Source organism: Anser cygnoides, chromosome 1, assembly GCF_040182565.1.
Source record: "Anser cygnoides isolate HZ-2024a breed goose chromosome 1, Taihu_goose_T2T_genome, whole genome shotgun sequence".
Lineage (NCBI taxonomy): Eukaryota > Metazoa > Chordata > Aves > Anseriformes > Anatidae > Anser > Anser cygnoides.
Window position 1 is genome coordinate 102,747,304 of NC_089873.1, and position 18,670 is coordinate 102,765,973.

Consider the following 18,670-nt stretch of genomic DNA (forward strand, 5'->3'; position numbering starts at 1 on the left):
GAAGGAATTGAAAGAAACATGGCAATTTGCTTCAAGTGCATGCAAAAAATACTTCAAAGAGAAAAGAAATAATTAGCTTTTCTGTGGTGGAAAAGAAGTATCAGCCCATAAATAGCGCCTGTCAATACAAAGGCAGTAAGGGTGAGACCAGTAAAAGGACTGGCATTCTGTTCAGTGGAAAGGAAAATCTACCAGCGATACCAAGAAATTGCATGTATTTTCCATTTGTTTTCACTGTGGTAGAGACTAGACTAATACCGTAAATAGCACCAATGACAAGTGGGTAACGAGTCATTCTGCAGTAGGGAGATAATAGATTTTTAAGTGCTAAGGTAAATTCAGTGCTTTCAGACCAGTTATGATTGATGAAATTCATCCTTTGATGGCTGAAGAACTGTAAGAAGCAAGATCAAACCAACTGGCAGTTTTCTGTGAGATCTGTAGAGAATAAAGAAGTTCAGAAGACTGGAAAAGGCCAAATATATTGGCCATTAAAAATAAGATAATCTAAGGAATCCAGACAGGTTTATTTTACTGCCCTTCCCTGTGGTAATAGAACAAATACATATTAAATCTTCAACTTACATTTTCCATTTGTCAAAAAAAAAAAAAGAAGTCAAACCAATCTTTCACATTACAGTAACAGGCCTAGTGGATAAGTAACAGTAGTTTGACTTCAGTAAGGATTCTGATTCAATTTCATCTGACAGTCTTATAAGCTAGCTAGGAAACTTGGGAAAAAGGATGTATTGAAAATAGTGTTAGGAGAATCTGATGCGGATTAGAAAACTTTAAGATTGGTTTTCACAGAAGATTGGATATCACAGAAGCACAGAATGGTTAGGGTTGGAAGGGACCTCTGGAGGTCATCTGGTCCAACCTCCCTCCTCAAGCAGGGACACCTAGAGCAGGTTGCCCAGGACCATACCCAGGTGACTTTCGAAAATCTCCAAGGAGGGAGACTCCACAACTTCTCTGGGCAACCTGTGCCAGTGTTTTGTCACCCGCACGGTAAAGAAGTGCTTCCTGATGTTTAGACAGAACCTCCTGTGTTCCAGTTTGTACCCATTGCCTCTTGTCCTGTCTCTGGGCACCACTGAAAATAGCCTGGCTATGTCTTCATTTCTTCCTCCCCTCAGGTATGTGTAGACATTGATAAAATCCACCCCCCGAGCCTGCTCTTCTCCAGGCTGAACAGTTCCAACTCTCTCGGCCTCTCCTTATAGGAGAGGTGCTTCAGTCCCTTGATCATATTGGTGGCCCTCTGCTAGACTCTTTCCAGTATGTCCGCATCTCTCTTGTACTGGGATGCCCAGAATTGGACACAGCACTCCAGGTGCAGCCTGACCGGTGCTGAGCAGAGGGGAAGGATCACCTTCACTTGATCTCATGGTGATACTTTGACCAGTGCAGCCAAGAATATCATTAGTCTTCTTAGCCGCAAGGGCACATTGCTGTCTCATGTTCTACTTGGTGTCCACCAGGCCTGAGATCTGTTCTCAGTGTGGCATTACTTAATTGTTTCTTCAGTGATTTATTCAGCAGACTAGACAGTGTGCCTGATAAATCTGAAGACAGCACTAACCTGAGAGGGGATGCAATGAATTTGGAAGACAAAATTAGCATTAAAATGATCTTAATCAATGGGAGAAGGAGTCTGAAAGAGCATGGCACCATTTATTACAGGCATGTACAAAGTTCTGCACTTAGAAATAATGACTTTCATAAATTTAGGATGGGGAATAGGTATGCAGAGACCTCCATTTTGTCACTGGTTTCCATCAGGCCCAGCACCTTCTGTAGAGTACTGGCTACCATCAAACTGATAATGACAGAGGGATGCAGAGCACAACATAACCTTTTCTGGAACTGTACAATCTGCTTTTCTCACCTCTCCAAGAGTTATTGAGGTCCCTTGATATTTCAGTTCTTACTGCCAAAATATTTACACTTTGCAGGTAAGGGTCCATTGACTTTGCTCCTCTTCCTGTTGACTTTAGATCAGACCCTTTGTTTTCTACTTGCAAACAGAAATAATCTCTGCCTCAGCTGTCATTTCTGATTCCTCTAGTTGCATCACAGTCTTTTGAGACTGTGAGGGATAAATGGACCTACCCAACTTCTTGTCTAAGAGCTAGAAAGTCCCACTCTGCAGGTTTCTTTCTGTTTCAGCAGGTGGAGGGACATCCAGTCATCACTCTAGCCTTAGGCAATGACAAACCATGATTGAGCCATAGAAGATGCTCTCTCAAGGCCTCTTACAGGCTGTATTCAGACTGTTGTAGATGATGCTATGTCATTTGCAGTAGATTGAAAGATTGCTTAAGGTTGGAACTTGTTCAATGGTGTGTGCTGCTTTGCAAGAGTCTTTAGTGAGCCTGATGGCCACCAAGAGCCAAGGAAAGCACACCACCTTCCCAGAAGAGAAAGAGAGGAAGAGAAAAAAAAGAGGATACATTTTTCTTTAGTGTGTCTTGTTCCTGAATGTAGCAGAAATGAGCCTGGGTGCATTCCCTGTGGGGCCTGTTTTTGCTGTTCAGACTAAGAAAGGAATGCTGTGGGGACATTTTTACAGATCATTCTTTGAGACTCCCTGCTCTGAACCAGGAGAACAGTCTGGACAGGTATCATGGACATACCCCAAGACCCTGATTACAAATGTTTATAAATCAAAATTTATTTATAAACCAATTCTTCTTCACTTTCCAGTCTCTGACTGCTTTTGGATTTCTGACCATGCTATATCTCAACACCTACACACCCCTTCTCCCTGTCTTTGGGCAGTCTATTTTTTTTCCTAGGAGCAGCACTGTATGTCTGTTGTTCTTGAATGTAATTCAGGATTACGTCCAAAAGCCTCCTCCCCCTTTTGCTATCTCAAAGTGCTCTTGCAACCCTTGACCCCATTGAACGTATACAGGACTAGCATTTTATAATAGAAAGTAAGTCTTGTTTGTCATCCAGGGGCTTCACTCTGGATGAGTCAGCTCAGTGCACTCATGATCCTAGGCTGACTGTGACTTACAGGCAAGTAGAGAGTAGTATCGTAAGGCGGACATCTGAAAGAGTGGGATGTATTGTGCCAGTGTTGCATACCATGCGCAGCCTGGGGCTTTCTGTGCAAGAGTCCTTATGTAAATGTCTTTTCAAATGTTGCCATCTTAATACAGCTGCTTGCCAGATGTAGGACGTTTCAACATCAGTGTCTGAATTGATATCTGAAGTGTACTTTCAGAGTGAATCCTTCAGCAAAACTCACTTGCTGTGCTCTGGTTTGTATTGTAGAACAGTCTTAGTGTGTAAATTATATTTCCTCCAGGTGGAACTAGGATAGTACATGAGTGGTACATAGGGGCACACCTAGTGCATTTTAACCACTAAAAGACCACAGGACCAGGGAAAACATAATCCAAAATAAAGTTCCTCAAACATATTTGGTGTTGGTGTTGGATTTCTGGCCCCAGCTCTATCACTTCGGAGATTTGCTCCTGTTGAGCCATATTGCTTGCTAGCACAGACCTGGCTGTGGATGTCATATGTATTTCAAAGCCACAAAGAGAGCAGTCACGAAGACTTACTGCCAAAGAATAGTGCCTAAATCAGCACCAGACGTCAGCTTTTGGATGGATTATCTGCATTTGGGAAGTCAGAAGAGGACCCTGCAGAAGAAAATATTCCTTTTGAAAAGAAGAAGATGGGATTTGGGTCTGAAAACAATTTATTTCTAGCACCCTAGTTTCACAGGAGACGGTATACATCATGTAAACTCTTCTGTGTGGTTCTCTCATTCTTTTAGAGGCTACACGTGAATCATCTCTGATTTTCCTGGTAGTTTGTTATTCCTTTGGGATCAGGAGTATAAAAGACGGATGAAAACTTTAAATCTGCTCCTGCGTGGGCTCCTCTCCACGGGCTGCAGCTCCGGCCCGGGGCCTGCTCCTGCGGGGGCTCTCCATGGGCCGCAGCCTCCTCCAGGCCACATCCACCTGCTCCACCGGGGGCTCCTCCACGGGCTGCAGCGTGGAGATCTGCTCCGTGTGGGACCCGTGGGCTGCAGGGGGACAGCCTGCTCCACCAGGGGCCTCTGCACAGGGCGCAGGGGAACTGCTGCTGCCTGCCTGGAGCACCTCCTGCCCTCCTGCTGCACTGACCCTGGGGGCTGCAGGGCTGGTGCTCACTCCTTGCTCTCCCAGCTGCTGCTGCACAGCAACAACCCCCCACCCCCCAGTGCCGGGTCTCTGTCCCTTTAAGGCGCTCGGCCGGGACGCTGCTCCTTTAAGCGCTGGCCCCGCCCCCTCCCGCCAGCCTCGCGAGCGCTCCGCTCCAGGTAAGGCTGCCGGCGGCGCGCCCCTGCCCCGCGGCCTGCTCCGCTGCCCGGGGGCGCGCGGTGCCGGGAGCGCGCGGGGCGGGCGGCGGGGGCGCGCCTGGCGGCGGAAGGAAGGGGCGGCCGGGCCCGTCCCGTCCCGTCCCGTCCCGTCCCGTCCCGTCCGTCCCGTCCCGTCCGACGCCCGCCCCGTGTCGCTGTCGCCCCCTGGGCCAGGTGCAGCCCGGAGGGGTCCGGCGCCGTCCCCGCCTGGCGCCATGGCCATGAGGGAGCTGGTGGAAGCGGAGTGCGGGGGCTCCAACCCCCTGCTGAAGCTGGCCGGCCACTTCACGCAGGACAAGGCCTTGCGGCAGGAAGGGCTGCAGGGCTCCCTGGCCTGGCCCTCCGGGGCTCCCGGAGCAGCAGCCGTGAGTGTCGGGCTCTGCTGGGGGCGGTGGGGTGGGCGGCCGCGGTGTTGTTCTGCGGGGAAAGCAGCCGCAGGGTCGCCTGGTTCGTCAGTGGGGCGGTGGGCCGAGGCCTTACCTACGGAAGCTCCACCTGTGGATGTTGGGATGGAGTTGGTGGCCTCCCTGTTACAGGGGCCAAGCCAGAAGGACGCGGTGGGGAGGTTGGGCAATGCCGTTCAGGATATTCCTGCTCCTACAGTTTCCACATAAACAGGCAGCCAACATAGGGAAGTGCAGTGGGCCTAATCTCAAGGGAGAGGAGGCTGTGAACTAACCAGGTCACAGAGCGTGTGGAGGGGTATGGGATCAAAGCTGTTGGGATAATTGTCCACTTATTCCCTTTAGGTATCCAAACCCCTGGGAGTAGCTTCTGAAGATGAGGTAAGAATGGACCAACACATCCATCTCCTTACTGCTTTTCTCAACTTAGTCAGCTGTTTTTCCCCTTACCCGATTTTATTCTTTCCTTCTGCTAAGTCCCTTTCTTTCTCATCCTCCGTAACTACCTGTTTGTCTTCTATGCTATGTTCATAATCCTGATCACTGTCTTTGGTAGCTGGTTGGAGAGTTCCTGCAAGAGCAGAATGCCCCTTTACTGTCCCGTGCACCGCAGACGTTTAAGATGGATGATCTGTTGGCTGAGATGCAGGAGATTGAACAGTCAAGCTTCCGACAGGCCCCTCAGCGAGGTAAGGGTAGTTGGAGTACATGGTTACTGGAAAAGATCTTGGTGTTACAGTTAAACTCTTAGCAGGGTGGCTCCCTGGAAGAGAAGCCACTGGGGGGGGAGGGATGGATCTAATTGTTGTCTTCAGCAACAATAGCTGAGATCTTTGTGGTGATAGATGGCAAAAGGCGTGACTTGCAGCAATGATAACTGGCTAGATATGAGGAAACGTGTCTTCCCTTGGTGGGCAGTTGAGCGTTGGAGCAGGTACTTAGGGAAGCTGGGGAATCTCCAGCCTTGGAGAAATTCAGAAGCTACCTGTTCAATGCCCTGAGAAACTACCTAGCTTTGGTGGTATCCTGCTCTGTGAATACTTAACAACCTCCAGAGATTCCTTCCAAGTGGAATCTTCAAGTCTCTTTATTCTAACAAAGAGAAAAGGACCTGATCAGAGGTGATGAGGGTTAACTGAAGGAGTATGGGACACTTAACGCCTTTGAGTCCTCACAAGTCCACTTGTGTTTTTCTTCTAGCTCCAGGTGTGGCAGCCTTGGCACTGTCTGAAAACTGGACACAGGAATTCTTGGCTGCAGCAGATAATGCTGGTGATGTCTCTTCAGATTACAATGAGACTGACTGGTCGCAGGAATTCATTGCTGAAGTGACAGGTGAAGGGCCGCTCTTGGAATTATTGTTGAGAGGTTGCCCAGTCATATGCCTGCATGCGGTGCAGAGTTACTGAATGTGAGACTGGAATAATGCTTTGGGACCAGCAGTCGGTGTTTACTGTAGTGGCTTTAACAGGAAGGCAGAAAAAAATAAGCTGCTTTGGAATGGATTAGCTAAATTGTTCACAAAGTGGTGTGGAAGCTTTTCTTCAGGTGTAAGGCTCTTTTATTTTCAGTTTAGGTTACTTGGAGAACTTGGGAGAAGCAGGCTATTCAAATATTCAAAGAAGCAGGCAAATTCTGGAGATGGTCTGGTACTGCTTCTCGCTTACATATACTCTTAATTCCCCCTGTTAAGGCTAAATTTGCCTTTGGTACTAAGATAAATACTGTTTAGAGTGCTTTGGCCAATTATTTTTTCTTTTTTTTTTTTGGGGGGGGGGATACATTTTAGAATAAAAGTGGATTTTTTGCAAGTTGGAGAAGTGCAACATGAATGTTTTTGGGATCAGAGGATAAGCTGTCTGTTCTAAGCAAGGTGGTAGTTTATCTGAAAAGCCATCTTCTATTTATGTATAGAGCTGGGGCTTGGATATGATCCTGTGACCATCTATGACTTTGCCTGGAAATTATGAGCAAGATTTAACTAGATCCTATTCTGTTCCCCAAGGGTGACAATGTAGTCCCATTCACTGACCGTCACTCTTTGTATTCCTGGGAATATAGATCAACACATGCCAAGGTCTGAGAGAGCTCTGATGAAGAGCTAGTGCTTTGTAAGTTGTAGTTTTGACAGAGACTTGTAACGCATTGCTGATTTCCTTGACCTACATAATATCCCACATGGAGCAGCTGATTAAGTTGTGAAATTGAAATGGAAGATAGATGTTGCCACCACAGAAGCGTTTGTATTAATAGATGGTCTGAACCTAAGGCTTGATTATTTTGTATGTTTTAGATCAAAACAGTTAGAAACAAACATTAGCGATCTTTCTTTGAGGAGGTCTTTCCTATATGTGTTAGATAACTCTGTGTAAAGTAGAGAGAGAAAAATCTGAATTTATTCTTAGTGAATTTCTGCCTATCCTACTATTCTTTCCCTGTACTGGTGTTTTATGCAGATCCGCTGTCTGTGTCCCCTGCCAAGTGGGCAGAAGAATACCTAGAGCAGTCAGAAGAAAAACTGTGGCTTGGGGAATCGGAAGACCAGTCATTGGCAGATAAATGGTGTGTCTGTATTTTCAAGACTAGTTACTGCTGTTGGGCACCTGGGTGGTTTAAGTTTGGATAGGTGATAAGAAATCTGCTATGGTTTGAATGCTTTGCAGTCATTTACCTAGACTGATGTTCTCTGACCTTCTGTTTTAGAGAACGGAGAAAATGATGCATGGACACTGAATCTTTTAAAAGATGCCAGTTTTCCTGTATTCCAGTTCCAGCAAATACTGCGATTGTGTAGTCTAACTTAATCTCACGTGTAGTGCAGAGCTCCTTAATGTGATTTGAGGAGTGAGTTCAATAACTCCTACTCAAGCAGAACTTGTTTTCTACAATAGATACTTAGATTTAGAGATCTGAAGTGCCACACTCTACTAGCTCTAAACTTTTATCACTTTGTTCTCCCTATTTGGCAAACAGCATTTAGCTTTTCCTTAGCATATTTTTAGATTCAGCCTTCCAGGCATTATTTTCATATGTTTCTGTGTGGTAGATTAAAGAACAGTCTATTGCTACTAAAAATCTTCTCTGTGTAGGTACTATGGTGGACCACAGTCAAATATTTTCAAGTAAGCTAGCAAAACACAGGCAAGCATTTGAACTAGTTAGATCTTTTGCTAAAACAGACTTTGCATATTTGGATGCTCTTTTTCTCCTGGCTTTTGCCTTTCCTGATATCTTTCTGCAAATACGGATGTTACTGAGTTACTGCCCCCAGTTTCAATTACTTCACCAAGACTTTCTGTAGTGGTAACACCTAGAACTGGTCCTATTCTGCAGTAAGCCAGAAAAAACACTGAATTGTGTGGTTGCTATGAGTCCTCAGTCCTTTTCCGAGTTGCTGCTTTTCCAAGATGCTGTTCCTCTTTCATGAGAATGACCTGCTTTCTCTTTCCCTGAATGTATGACCTTGTAATTGGTGGCACTAAAACTTCTAATGTTTGATAGCGTGTGAGCTTGCCAAGTAGTCCAGACTGTTCTGCAGAATTGTGCTGGCACAGTAATCATTTAATTCCACTACTGTTTGTCAGTCATTTGCAGACTTAACCTGGTAGTAATTTTGAATTTTTGCAGATGAATAAACATACTGAATGACTTTGGTGAATCCTAGGGTTTGTATCCCTCAGTGCTTTAGTGCCCCGTTGTGTGGACTGTTGTTAGAGAGAGAGTTCACTGTTGCCCAGTACCAGATTATCTCTTTCCCTTTTACTGCTACTGCAGGTATGAGGAATATCAACCTGAGGATGATCTTAAGAAAACTGCTAGTGATTTTCTTTCTAAAGTGGATGATCCAAAACTCAACAGTTCTGAGGTGAGGAATTCTGTGACTGGGGCTGACAGATATCTAGTATGCATAAAGGGTGTGGGGAACTGAGAAGGGGGAAGACAGTAAATAAATAAAGCATCTTGCTGTCCAGTGCTTCTGTTTCTTCCCTGTTTCCTAAAAGTTGAACCCAGTTCCCTCCAGATGTTGTCACTTTATACAACATCACTTTGAAGTGCTCTCCTGCCCACCTTTTCTGGCCTTTCGTGCTCACTTTGAGGAGAGAAATCCTCTTTGTGAAGGAGGGGGGCATGGACAGAAGGATTATTGGCAAAGCATCTGCCCAGCTCCACCCTTGTTTCATTTCTCTGCCACAGTTCCTAAAGTTTGTCCGCCAGATCGGAGATGGGAGGGTATCGATCGAAGCTAATAAGGTGACCCACAGAGACCAAGATCAGGCAGAGCAATGGGCAGCTGAGTTTATACAGCAGCAGGTAGGAGCCCCAGCTATATGTGCACTGAAGGAGGAAAGTTCTTTGTCACAGTGCACAATCTGGGAGCAAGGGAGAATGGCAAGTCCAAATCTAAGCAATGCTTTACTAATGATTAGTCTGTGGGAGGCCAGGGAGGGGCTCTCAGACTCTTCATAGCAGAGTCTAGCCAGAAGCTGGGAAGGTATCTGGGCAGAGTGAGTGGTCTCATCTTCAGTAGCGCCTGGGAGGAAGGGTGTGTCCAAAAGAACTCATCTCTACTTTCCAGGCCATCAGTTCTTGCTGATGGGGAGGAGAGGTCATCACAGACCCTCCTGCTGGTTTGGGATGTGCACTGAGTTTGCCAAATCCTAAAAAGAAAGGTGTGTTTCTGTTTCCAAACTCCCAGGGGGCATCCGATGCCTGGGTGGATCAATTTACGCGATCTGGGAACATGTCAGCTCTTGATACGGAATTTGAGCAGGCAAAGACTGCTGTGGAGGTAAAGCTGGAGGAGGAGGAGGGCTGGGGTACCATCTGAGAGCCTGTGATAGGGTTACCTGTCTACTTTGCATGTTGTGAGGAGGACTAGAGACACTTTAGAGGGTGTTCTCTGGGGTGTCTATAGATCTCAGTTAAAAGTTGTACTCTAGTCACTTCCTGTTCTTCCTTCAGTCAGATGTGGACTTCTGGGACAAACTCCAGGCAGAATGGGAGGAGATGGCCAAGAGAGATGCGGAGGCTCACCCTTGGCTCACTGATTATGAAGACCTCAACTCCTCTTCATATGACAAGGTAATAGAGAACAGGGTTTCCTAGTACTATGATGATCTGCTTTGAGGAAACTGGCAGACTGTCTACCTTGTAGGTGAGCTACACAGACCCCAAGTGCTCTTAGGATTCCTTCTCATAACCATCATTTGCTGTCACTTGCACCCTAATCCCAGGTCAGCTAGGGGCTAAACCTACTGTTTTTACTTGTTCTGGTTTGCAGATGCTGTCTAGTTCTTGTCTAACATCAAATATCAGTTAGTGCTGGGATTCCTTGTAATGAGTGCAAGTGCCAGTACTCCCACCCAGATCTAATGAGACCAACACCAGATATATCATCTCTGTTACAATTTATTCCATGTCTACTGTAGTCCAGGTTTGGAGGAATTTTTCAGGACAGGGCGGGCAGGAAGAAGAGTCACTGTTCTGCTCCAAGCTCGCAGAGGGGATGAGGTGCTGGCTACTCTGTAGTTGGAATGTTTCTGATGCGGCAAGATGCGTGATGTCTTGTAGAAAGTGCTTTTCTCCCTAAGCCTATCTCCTGGCATTAGCCCTCTGCTTCTCTTCCGTGCTAGGGTTATCAGTTCGAAGAAGATAATCCCATGAGAGATCACCCTGATGCTTTTGAAGAGGGGCGGAAGCGCTTGGCAGAAGGCGACCTCCCCAATGCTGTCTTGCTCTTTGAGGCTGCAGTACAACAGAAGCCAGATCATATGGAGGTGAGTGAGACCAAAGGTAACAGAACTTGGCTACATGTCCTGCTACTTGGAGCCTTCCCCTTTGAGGTGTCAGGGTGTGTGTAAAAAGCTCACTTCCATGTTATGAGCTGTGCAGGGTGTATGAAAACATTCTGGTTTTCTGTGTCTCTGGGTATGTAGCTGATAATCTCTCTACTACTACCTGAAAGAAAGGTGTGGGGAGCTGGAGGTAAGCCTCTTCTCACAGGTAACTAGTGATAGGACTAGAGGGAATGGCCTCAAGTTGCACCAGGGGAGGTTTAAGTTAAAAATTAGGAGACATTTCTTCTCAGAAAGAAGAAATGTCAGAATAGTCAGGCATTGGAACGGGTTGCCCAGGGAAGTGGTAGAGTCACCATCCCTGGGGGTATTCAAGGAAAGGTTGGACATGGTGCGTAGGGACATGGCTTAGTGGGTGACATTGGTGGTAGAGGTGTGGTTGGACCGGATGATCTTGGAGGTCTTTTCCAACCTTTATGATTCTGTGATGTAACTGAATTCCAAGGAGGTCTGTCGGCTTATAACTAAAGTCAGATGCACAAAGCCTTCTGGCTTGAAGCTGTGTAAAGTCACATGAGACTGACATAGAGCCAAGACAAGGAGTTTTCATCTCTTTAAGTTGTTTCTGTGGAAGTCTTCATTGGCATTTCAGGACTGGAGATGCTTGTGGTAGTGATGATGATTGCTTTTAATATCCATATTAAAGACTAATTCTTAGCAGCTCATTAAACTAGAGATTCTGGTTCGGACCTCCGTCTGCCAGGAGAAGATGTTACCTAAAAAGACAGAGATGACATGAATGTTTTCACAGAAGCTGTAGACCAGAGAATGATTTTTATACTGAAGAAAATGTTCCAGCAGCTAATTCAGTGAATGCTTATTTCCATAAAACGCTTCAGCTTCTGCAGGATGGATTGAGAAATCAAAGTGCCTGTGTACCTTTCCCCAGAAGTAGAGCACATAGATATTCTGAGGAGGAATCAAGCACATACAGTGCTACCATTTCTGGAGTGCCTACCTCAAAGATCCAGGGATGCTGAATACTTAGTGTTCCTGATTCAAGTCCTGCTATTTGCATGTGATGGGATAACAACTAGTTTGTTAGTCCTCTTGGAACAGAAACTTTTTGGCTTCTGGGAATACAGGCATCTGATTTTCTAGGGTACTGGGAGTAGGTGAAAAGTATGCAGATGTTCTGAAGATCCGCTTTTGCTTTAAAGTGGCCAAAAGGTGTGTTGCTAGTACTCCTTAAGAATCTGTTACTCTGAGGCTGTGTGGGCTGCAGGCTGAGTATAATGGGGAAGTAGTTGAGACCTTAGGAGTAGAAATCTTGAACTTTTCCTGGCTAGCTGTATTGAAAAATGCTCTAAATTGTTCTGCTGTGACTCTGGAAAAAAGTACAGGAGAAGTCAAGTTCAGGTGGTGCAGTGATCAAATAGACTTGTACAATTGTTTCTGTGAAGGAAAATATCACAGTTCCCTTGGTCCAGGTTACAACTTTACTTTCAATCTCTACTTTTCTCACTTCAGAACCCAATGCAGGCATGACTGGTGAGCTCTGTGTAGGATCTAGTTGTATGGTGAGGCACGAGAGATTTGAGGCAGTAGTCTGCCTCTTACTTGCTTGTGCAGGCAATTGCAGTATGTTTTGTGTGATTTAGGTTCAATAAGCAAGTACTTCATGCTGACAACCTAGCCAACTGTGCAGCCTATTTAAGACCAAGGGGTGTGATTATCAACATAAAGCGAACAGGTACTTGCTTTAGGTTTAGTGCCTTAAATATTCCACGTGTCAGCAGCCTGGAAATGGAAGGTTTTTTTGGTGTTCTAGTGTCATGATTAAAGAACCAACAAAACAACAGTGCTTCTACTTTCAGGTCTCGTGGTCAATTCCCCAAGATTATCACTTGCAAGTGGACCTCTGCACAAGTATATGCAGCTGCATACCTTGAGGGTCTCATTATTAGCACTGCTGCTACGCTGTTTTGTTCTTAAGAAACCTGAAATCTGCTTTTCGCTTCTTCCTCTGCAGTTTGACCACAGTTAGAAGCTAAATATGGAGAATACGGGGCTTAAAAGTGCTAAAATTGCAAACAGTTGCATTATGGTAGCTCTCCAGATAGAGATTCACCTGTTTTCACTAAAACACCAGTTTTATTGGCTTTGAGAGCATATGGACCATAAAGTCTGTATATCTTTCCAGGAAATTCATATGCATCTGTGGCTAATGTGTATACTTGCATATACTTGGTCTCACTCTGAAAATGTGTGGGATAATGCTGTGGATTTAATCTCTGTGCCTTTGGCTTTTTTTTTCTGGATCTGAAGAAGTCTGTCTTAGTACATCTTTATCTCCTCCAGGCCTGGCAATATCTGGGAACCACCCAAGCAGAGAATGAACAGGAACTCTTGGCAATCAGTGCTCTCAGACAGTGAGTGTTGTGGTAGATCTTCTGAGCCACATTTCTTGTCTTGTGCATAATGCCTCAAGGACCATGTGGCTAGTGTTGCGTGCTTTGCCTTGACTATATTATCTCCTATATCTGAGTATATCCCATTTTGATTTAATACTGTAGTTGTTCTTCTTTCTATAACCTGCAGGTGCTTGGAACTGCAGCCTGGGAACCTCACAGCACTTATGGCTTTAGCAGTCAGCTTCACCAACGAGTCCTTGCAGAAGCAGGCGTGTGAGACTCTGCGGGACTGGCTACGCCACAAACCTGCATATGCTCACCTGCTGGAGAAGGAGCCAGAGGAGAGTGCCTCAGGGCCAAATCTTGGGCATTCCAAGCGTGTGCTTGGTTCTCTGCTGTCTGAGTGAGTTGGGGGTGTACAAATTTTAGCCTTCAGCTGAAAGGCTTCTTGGAAGGTTGGGACTGGGCCGGGCAGATGTTAGTGGGCAACCCAAGGTCAGCTTGCTCTACCGTGTACAAATGTCCTTGTTCCATGCTTTTCCAGCTCACTTTTTGTGGAGGTCAAAGAGCTGTTCTTAGCAGCTGTGCGCAGCAACCCCTCAACTGTTGATCCTGATGTTCAGTGTGGCCTGGGTGTCCTTTTCAACCTTAGTGGCGAATACGAGAAGGCTGTGGATTGCTTCAGTGCCGCACTTAGTGTGCGCCCCAATGTAAGAAAGGGCAGAGTGGGGGTGCTGGAGGTACCTGGAGGTTTATGGGTGGAGATGCTGTTTATATGAGAGGCACATCTTTTGAAGTGGAAGAGTAAGGCAGATACGTTGGTTAGGGAGGGTTGGCTTGGAGCTTAAAAAGAACCGGTTTGTCTCAGCCGTTTATCTCTGTCCCCTCCTCCAGGACCATCTTCTCTGGAACAAGCTTGGTGCCACCCTGGCCAATGGGAATCGGAGTGAGGAAGCTGTGGCTGCATATCGGCGGGCACTGGAGCTCCAGCCAGGATATATCCGCTCTCGATACAACTTGGGCATCAGCTGCATCAACTTAGGTGCCCACCGGTGAGCATAGGATGGGCAGATCTGCTGTGACCCACGAGTGTGTGTATGTGTGTCCGAGAGAGACCGCAGCAGGTTACTAGGGCAGCGCTGTGCTGTCTGCAGCCTTCCCATGGCATAGGTAAAGAGAGATTGTGTGAAATCTGCCCTGAGAACAAAGTGTCAGGCAGATCCACTTGGAGTAGGGGCTATCTGGACTTCAGTTTCTGTTAAGAGGGAAAAGGGGGAACTCGGGGCTGGGGGCTCGGAGTTGGGGAAAGATCTGATGAAGAGGGTGAAACTGTTTTGGAGAGGAAGAAGTAGCAGTTTAGAAGCAAACGGGGAGGGGAGTTTGAGATGTACCATCTTCTCCAATAAGCGTGTGTATGTTCTCATGTTGACAGTGAGGCTGTGGAGCACTTCTTAGAGGCTTTGCACATGCAGCAGAAGAGCCGAGGTCCACGGGGGCAGCAAGGCGCTATGTCTGACAACATCTGGAGCACTCTTCGCATGGCCCTCTCCATGCTGGGGCAGAGTGACCTGTACAGGGCAGCTGATGCCCATGATCTTCCCACACTGCTTCAGGCATTTGGCCTCCAGCAGTGACGCTGGGATGGGCTCCCCTGTGAGTGCAGGTTTGGCCCAGCCCAGCAGTGACCTTCCCTAGACAGAAAATGTTCACTAGGGTTCACACACACCTTTGCTCTGGTAGGGCAGACCAATGGCAGCCGTTTCTTGAAGGACCTCCTGCTGAAGTGTGGAACTTCCCCTACCCGTCTGTTGTGGCCTGAGCATCTCTGAGCAGTTCACACTATCATATCCGTGGCTGACTGGCACTCTGCTAGGCAGATGATCAAAGTGGGAAAACAGCAAGTCTTGCCGGAGTGCATCTGAAGTAGTAAACCAGCGTGGCTTTGAGACATTACGATAGCCATTCTGCAGAGACTGCCTGCTGGACATGTCTTGAAGGCTGGTTGCTTTGGTGGGGTGGGATTGCCATTTGGTGAAACATTGAAACATTCTGGGTTTTCAGTATGCTTCCCCCATGTATGTGCTTGCATGTGTGTATATGTGGGTTGCTAGAAAAAGCTGAGGAGAGCAGTTCCCTTTTCTGGGTAATAGTAAATTCATGGTACGACCAGATGCTAATGTCTCAGTGTCTTCATGGGCCTTTTGAGAGCAGTGTGTTGTACTTGTGCTAGGGACGTGGGTGGAGGCCCTTAGCCTGTAGGGGTAAGAAGAGATCGTAGCTCTCAGACGTGAGGCAATGCAACAGGAACAAAAGCCTAAATGTAATCTCCCAGAATATAGTGAGGAAAGGGTCAAGTCTTAATTTTTCACTTGATCGTCTGTCATTGTTTTTCCTTTGTGCAGAAGTTCCCCATCTTGTCTGTACTGAATCTTGTTGATTATAAATATCTGTATATGATTCTGTTGGGGAAAATGTTTTTAATTGTAAAATATTTTGTATAATAGAGCGGGGGGAGAATTAAAATTGCCAAAACTACATCTTTCTCTGTGCCTCTGTTGAAGCTGCGTGCAATGGGTAGTGTAGATCTCTGAGGGTACAAGCCCACTGGAATGCAAAACACAGATGTGCATCTTTGTCTCCCATTTCAACTCAGGTTCTGCTTTATTGATAGCTCATGCAAATGAAGCTTAAAGGGACCTCATTTTGCTGTAGCCAGAGGCTTCAGTTCTGTGAGCCTGCAAAAGAGCTTCACTGTACCAAAAGCTCTGTTTTCCTGCTTAGGCTTAGGGGTCAGTGAAGCACCTTTTTTCTTTTTCTTGTTACCTGCTGTGAGGGAAGCTGTTACTTTTATCCCTTCTTGGAGGAACCTGACTGCTGCAGTAGTCAAGACCAGGAGCGCTTATCCTTCCTTTTCCACCAGGCACCTGTTTCTTCATACTTCTGCGCTACAGGCTTGTTTCTCGTGCTATATCCTCTGCAATAACAATGAGGAGCAGAGTGTGTGTGGAGGGAGCAGTTCTTACTGTATGTTTTCAGATCCCCTAGGTTCCCTTGTCTCTCATCCAGCACTGTGGCACCGAACATGCACGCGCTGTGTTGAAATTGCTCTAATGCATGTGAAACAATTTGCTGCTTGTGCCATCTGAAAGAAAGGAAAATGCTGCTTCTGCTTCCAACTCACACACCTAGCTCTTCTTGTGGTCAAAGACGTGCCTTTTGCTTTTTACTTATTTCTATCCTTTGGTCAGTGGAAAAAAAGTCAGTGCCTATGGTACTTACAACCTGCTGTTCACGTTTTGCATTTTTTCCCCTATGTTCCTCTCTATTCACACTCTCACTGCTTTACCTTCTCTTTTTGTCAGCCAAGTGCCATTAATACTTTTCTCCTTCATTCCTTAATTGTCAATTTCCCTCTATTTTGCTCTCTTAACCTTGTGTTTGGTGTCCTTCGCTATCCCATCCCCTACTGCCTCTGCAGCTAGTCGTTGTCAGCATTTGTTCTTTTTCTGTGTAAATTGTTCTCACTTCCTACCATCCTTCCCACCTTAAATAATCTCCACAGTATCTGCGCTACCTTTGCTAAGGTCAAATCTTCACCAAGACGCTAGTCTGTCTTTCTCCCAGGGCTGAGTATCACAGAATCACAAAATCATCTAGGTTGGAAGAGACCTCCAAGGTCACCTAGTCCAACCTCTGACCTAACAGTAACAAGTCCTCCACTAAACCATATCACTAAGCTCTACATCTAAATGTCTCTTAAAGACCTCCAGGGATGGCGACTCAACCACCTCCCTGGGCAGCCCATTCCAATGCCTAACAACCCTTTCAGTAAAGAAGTTCTTCCTAACATCCAACCTAAACCTCCCCTGGCGCAACTTTAGCCCATTCCCCCTCGTCCTGTCACCAGGCATGTAGGAGAACAGACCAACCCCCACCTCTCTACAGCCTCCTTTAAGGTACCTGTAGAGAGCGATGAGGTCTCCCCTGAGCCTCCTCTTCTCCAGGCTGAACAAGCCCAGCTCCCTCAGCCGCTCCTCGTAAGACTTGTTCTCCAGACCCCTCACCAGCTTTGTTGCTCTTCTCTGGACTCGCTCGAGCACCTCCATGTCCTTCTTGTAGCAAGGGGCCCAAAACTGAACACAGTACTCGAGGTGCGGCCTCACCAGAGCCGAGTACAGGGGGACAATCACTTCCCTAGCCCTGCTGGCCACACTGCTTCTTATACAAGCCAGGATGCTGTTGGCCTTCTTGGCCACCTGAGCACACTGCTGGCTCTCATTCAGCTGACTATCAACCAATACTCCCAGGTCCTTCTCTGCCAGGCAGCTTTCCAGCCACTCATCTCCCAGCCTGTAGCTCTGCTTGGGGTTGTTGCGCCCCAGGTGCAGGACCCGGCACTTGGCCTTGTTGAACTTCATGCAGTTGGCCTCAGCCCATCGCTCCAGCCTATCCAGATCCTCCTGCAGAGCCTTCCTGCCCTCGAGCAGATCGACACACGCACCTAACTTGGTGTCATCTGCAAACTTACTGAGGGTGCACTCGATCCCCTCATCCAGATCATCGATAAAGATATTAAAGGGGACTGGCCCCAGTACTGAGCCCTGGGGGCCTCCACTAGTGACCGGCCTCCAACTGGATTTGACTCCAGTAAAGGTTAAGCTGCCTCTCTCCAGACCATGCCTAACCTTGTCCTGTTAAGAACTGTAAAAATTCTCTTTGGAAATAGATTATTAGTGCTGAGAAGAGCAGCTGAATGGTATCTACGTTCTGGTAACAGTTTACACCTTTTGCTTGCTTTCTGCAACACTGCATCTCTGACCACCTTCAAACCAGATTTGCAATGGGGCTCTAAGTGGCTTGATGGGTGGGAGGGAACATGACCTAGTTTGCATTTTCATCCAAATCCACATCTTCTATTGCTAAGCCCTGCTGTCCAGTGGAGGTGTGTAGCAGGCACTGAGTATTTTAGGTTAGCAGAAAGATAAGGTAGTGAGGAACCTTCAGAGGTCTGTAATCAACTGCTCACAGTAGGCCTCATGTGAATGCTAGATCAGGGTGGCTGAGGGCCTTAAATGATTGTGCTCTGCAATTTCCATCTTTATTTTTTGTACTTCTTCTAACAGATGAAACAGTTGTAGGGCCTGTCACCACCAAAAGCACATCAGCAATTCAAGCAGGATCTTAGTTCTTTACCAATTACATGGGCATCACAGGACACAAACCAGGTCTTTCATAGGGCACTAGGCATATGCTCAAAAGGTGGTTCGATACGTGTCATTTCACCTTCTTGCTGTGTTTCTTCTGTATTTCTTCCCTCAGCATTTCATTTATTTGCTTCCTAAGGCCCCAAGAAGTCGTAGAATCTCCTGCCTCTTGGCGTTGGCCTTCCTGAACACCCAACTGAGGAGGTACCAGCTAATGAAAATTTGTTCTGTGAGATCCCTCATACCTCTAGCTGCAGTGCTCTATTAGCTTCCATACTGCTGGGGGGTGTGTTGCCATTATATATATTTACTGCCATCATATACTTTCCCTTTTCTTGAGCTGCTGATCATTGTTATGTTCCTGGGTTTTCTTGAGTTTCAGCACTCTGATCTCTTGTTTTGGGTACCAGGCTCCTCTTGCTTTTGCCTGTGTGTGCTGTGTTTTTTCAGTTCTGGAGGGACTGGAGCCATCCTTCTCTCGAAGAAT

General features: G+C 46.6%; 1 protein-coding gene across 6 annotated transcripts; it reads left to right on the plus strand.

Annotated features, from left to right (window-relative positions):
• Window positions 1-4,226: 4,226 nt before the first annotated feature.
• Window positions 4,227-15,514, plus strand: PEX5 (peroxisomal biogenesis factor 5). 6 transcript variants are annotated; one of them, XM_067004899.1, is made up of 17 exons: window positions 4,231-4,327; window positions 4,541-4,731; window positions 5,116-5,151; window positions 5,327-5,459; window positions 5,971-6,105; window positions 7,227-7,332; window positions 8,545-8,635; window positions 8,965-9,081; window positions 9,467-9,559; window positions 9,733-9,852; window positions 10,404-10,547; window positions 12,927-12,997; window positions 13,167-13,382; window positions 13,524-13,689; window positions 13,874-14,031; window positions 14,412-14,632; window positions 14,720-15,514. In XM_067004899.1, exons 2-16 carry the CDS (start codon window positions 4,582-4,584, stop codon window positions 14,611-14,613), a joined length of 1,938 nt encoding a protein of 645 aa, XP_066861000.1. In that variant the 5' UTR covers window positions 4,231-4,327; window positions 4,541-4,581; the 3' UTR covers window positions 14,614-14,632; window positions 14,720-15,514. The 6 variants fall into 6 exon arrangements, with proteins under 6 accessions (XP_066861022.1, XP_066861000.1, XP_066860996.1 ...); XM_067004895.1 differs by having other exon boundaries at window positions 14,412-15,514; XM_067004921.1 differs by lacking the exons at window positions 13,524-13,689; window positions 14,720-15,514 and having other exon boundaries at window positions 4,227-4,327; window positions 14,412-14,582.
• Window positions 15,515-18,670: the final 3,156 nt, after the last annotated feature.

Excerpts from the sequence above, each read along its gene's own strand:
- PEX5 (XM_067004895.1), top strand. The coding sequence starts at position 4,582 with ATGGCCATGAGGGAGCTGGTGGAAGCGGAGTGCGGGGGCTCCAACCCC. Across the intron at positions 7,333-8,544 it reads CAGTCATTGGCAGATAAATG|GTATGAGGAATATCAACCTG; the intron begins GTGTGTCTGTAT and ends CTGCTACTGCAG. Across the intron at positions 9,560-9,732 it reads AGGCAAAGACTGCTGTGGAG|TCAGATGTGGACTTCTGGGA; the intron begins GTAAAGCTGGAG and ends TTCTTCCTTCAG.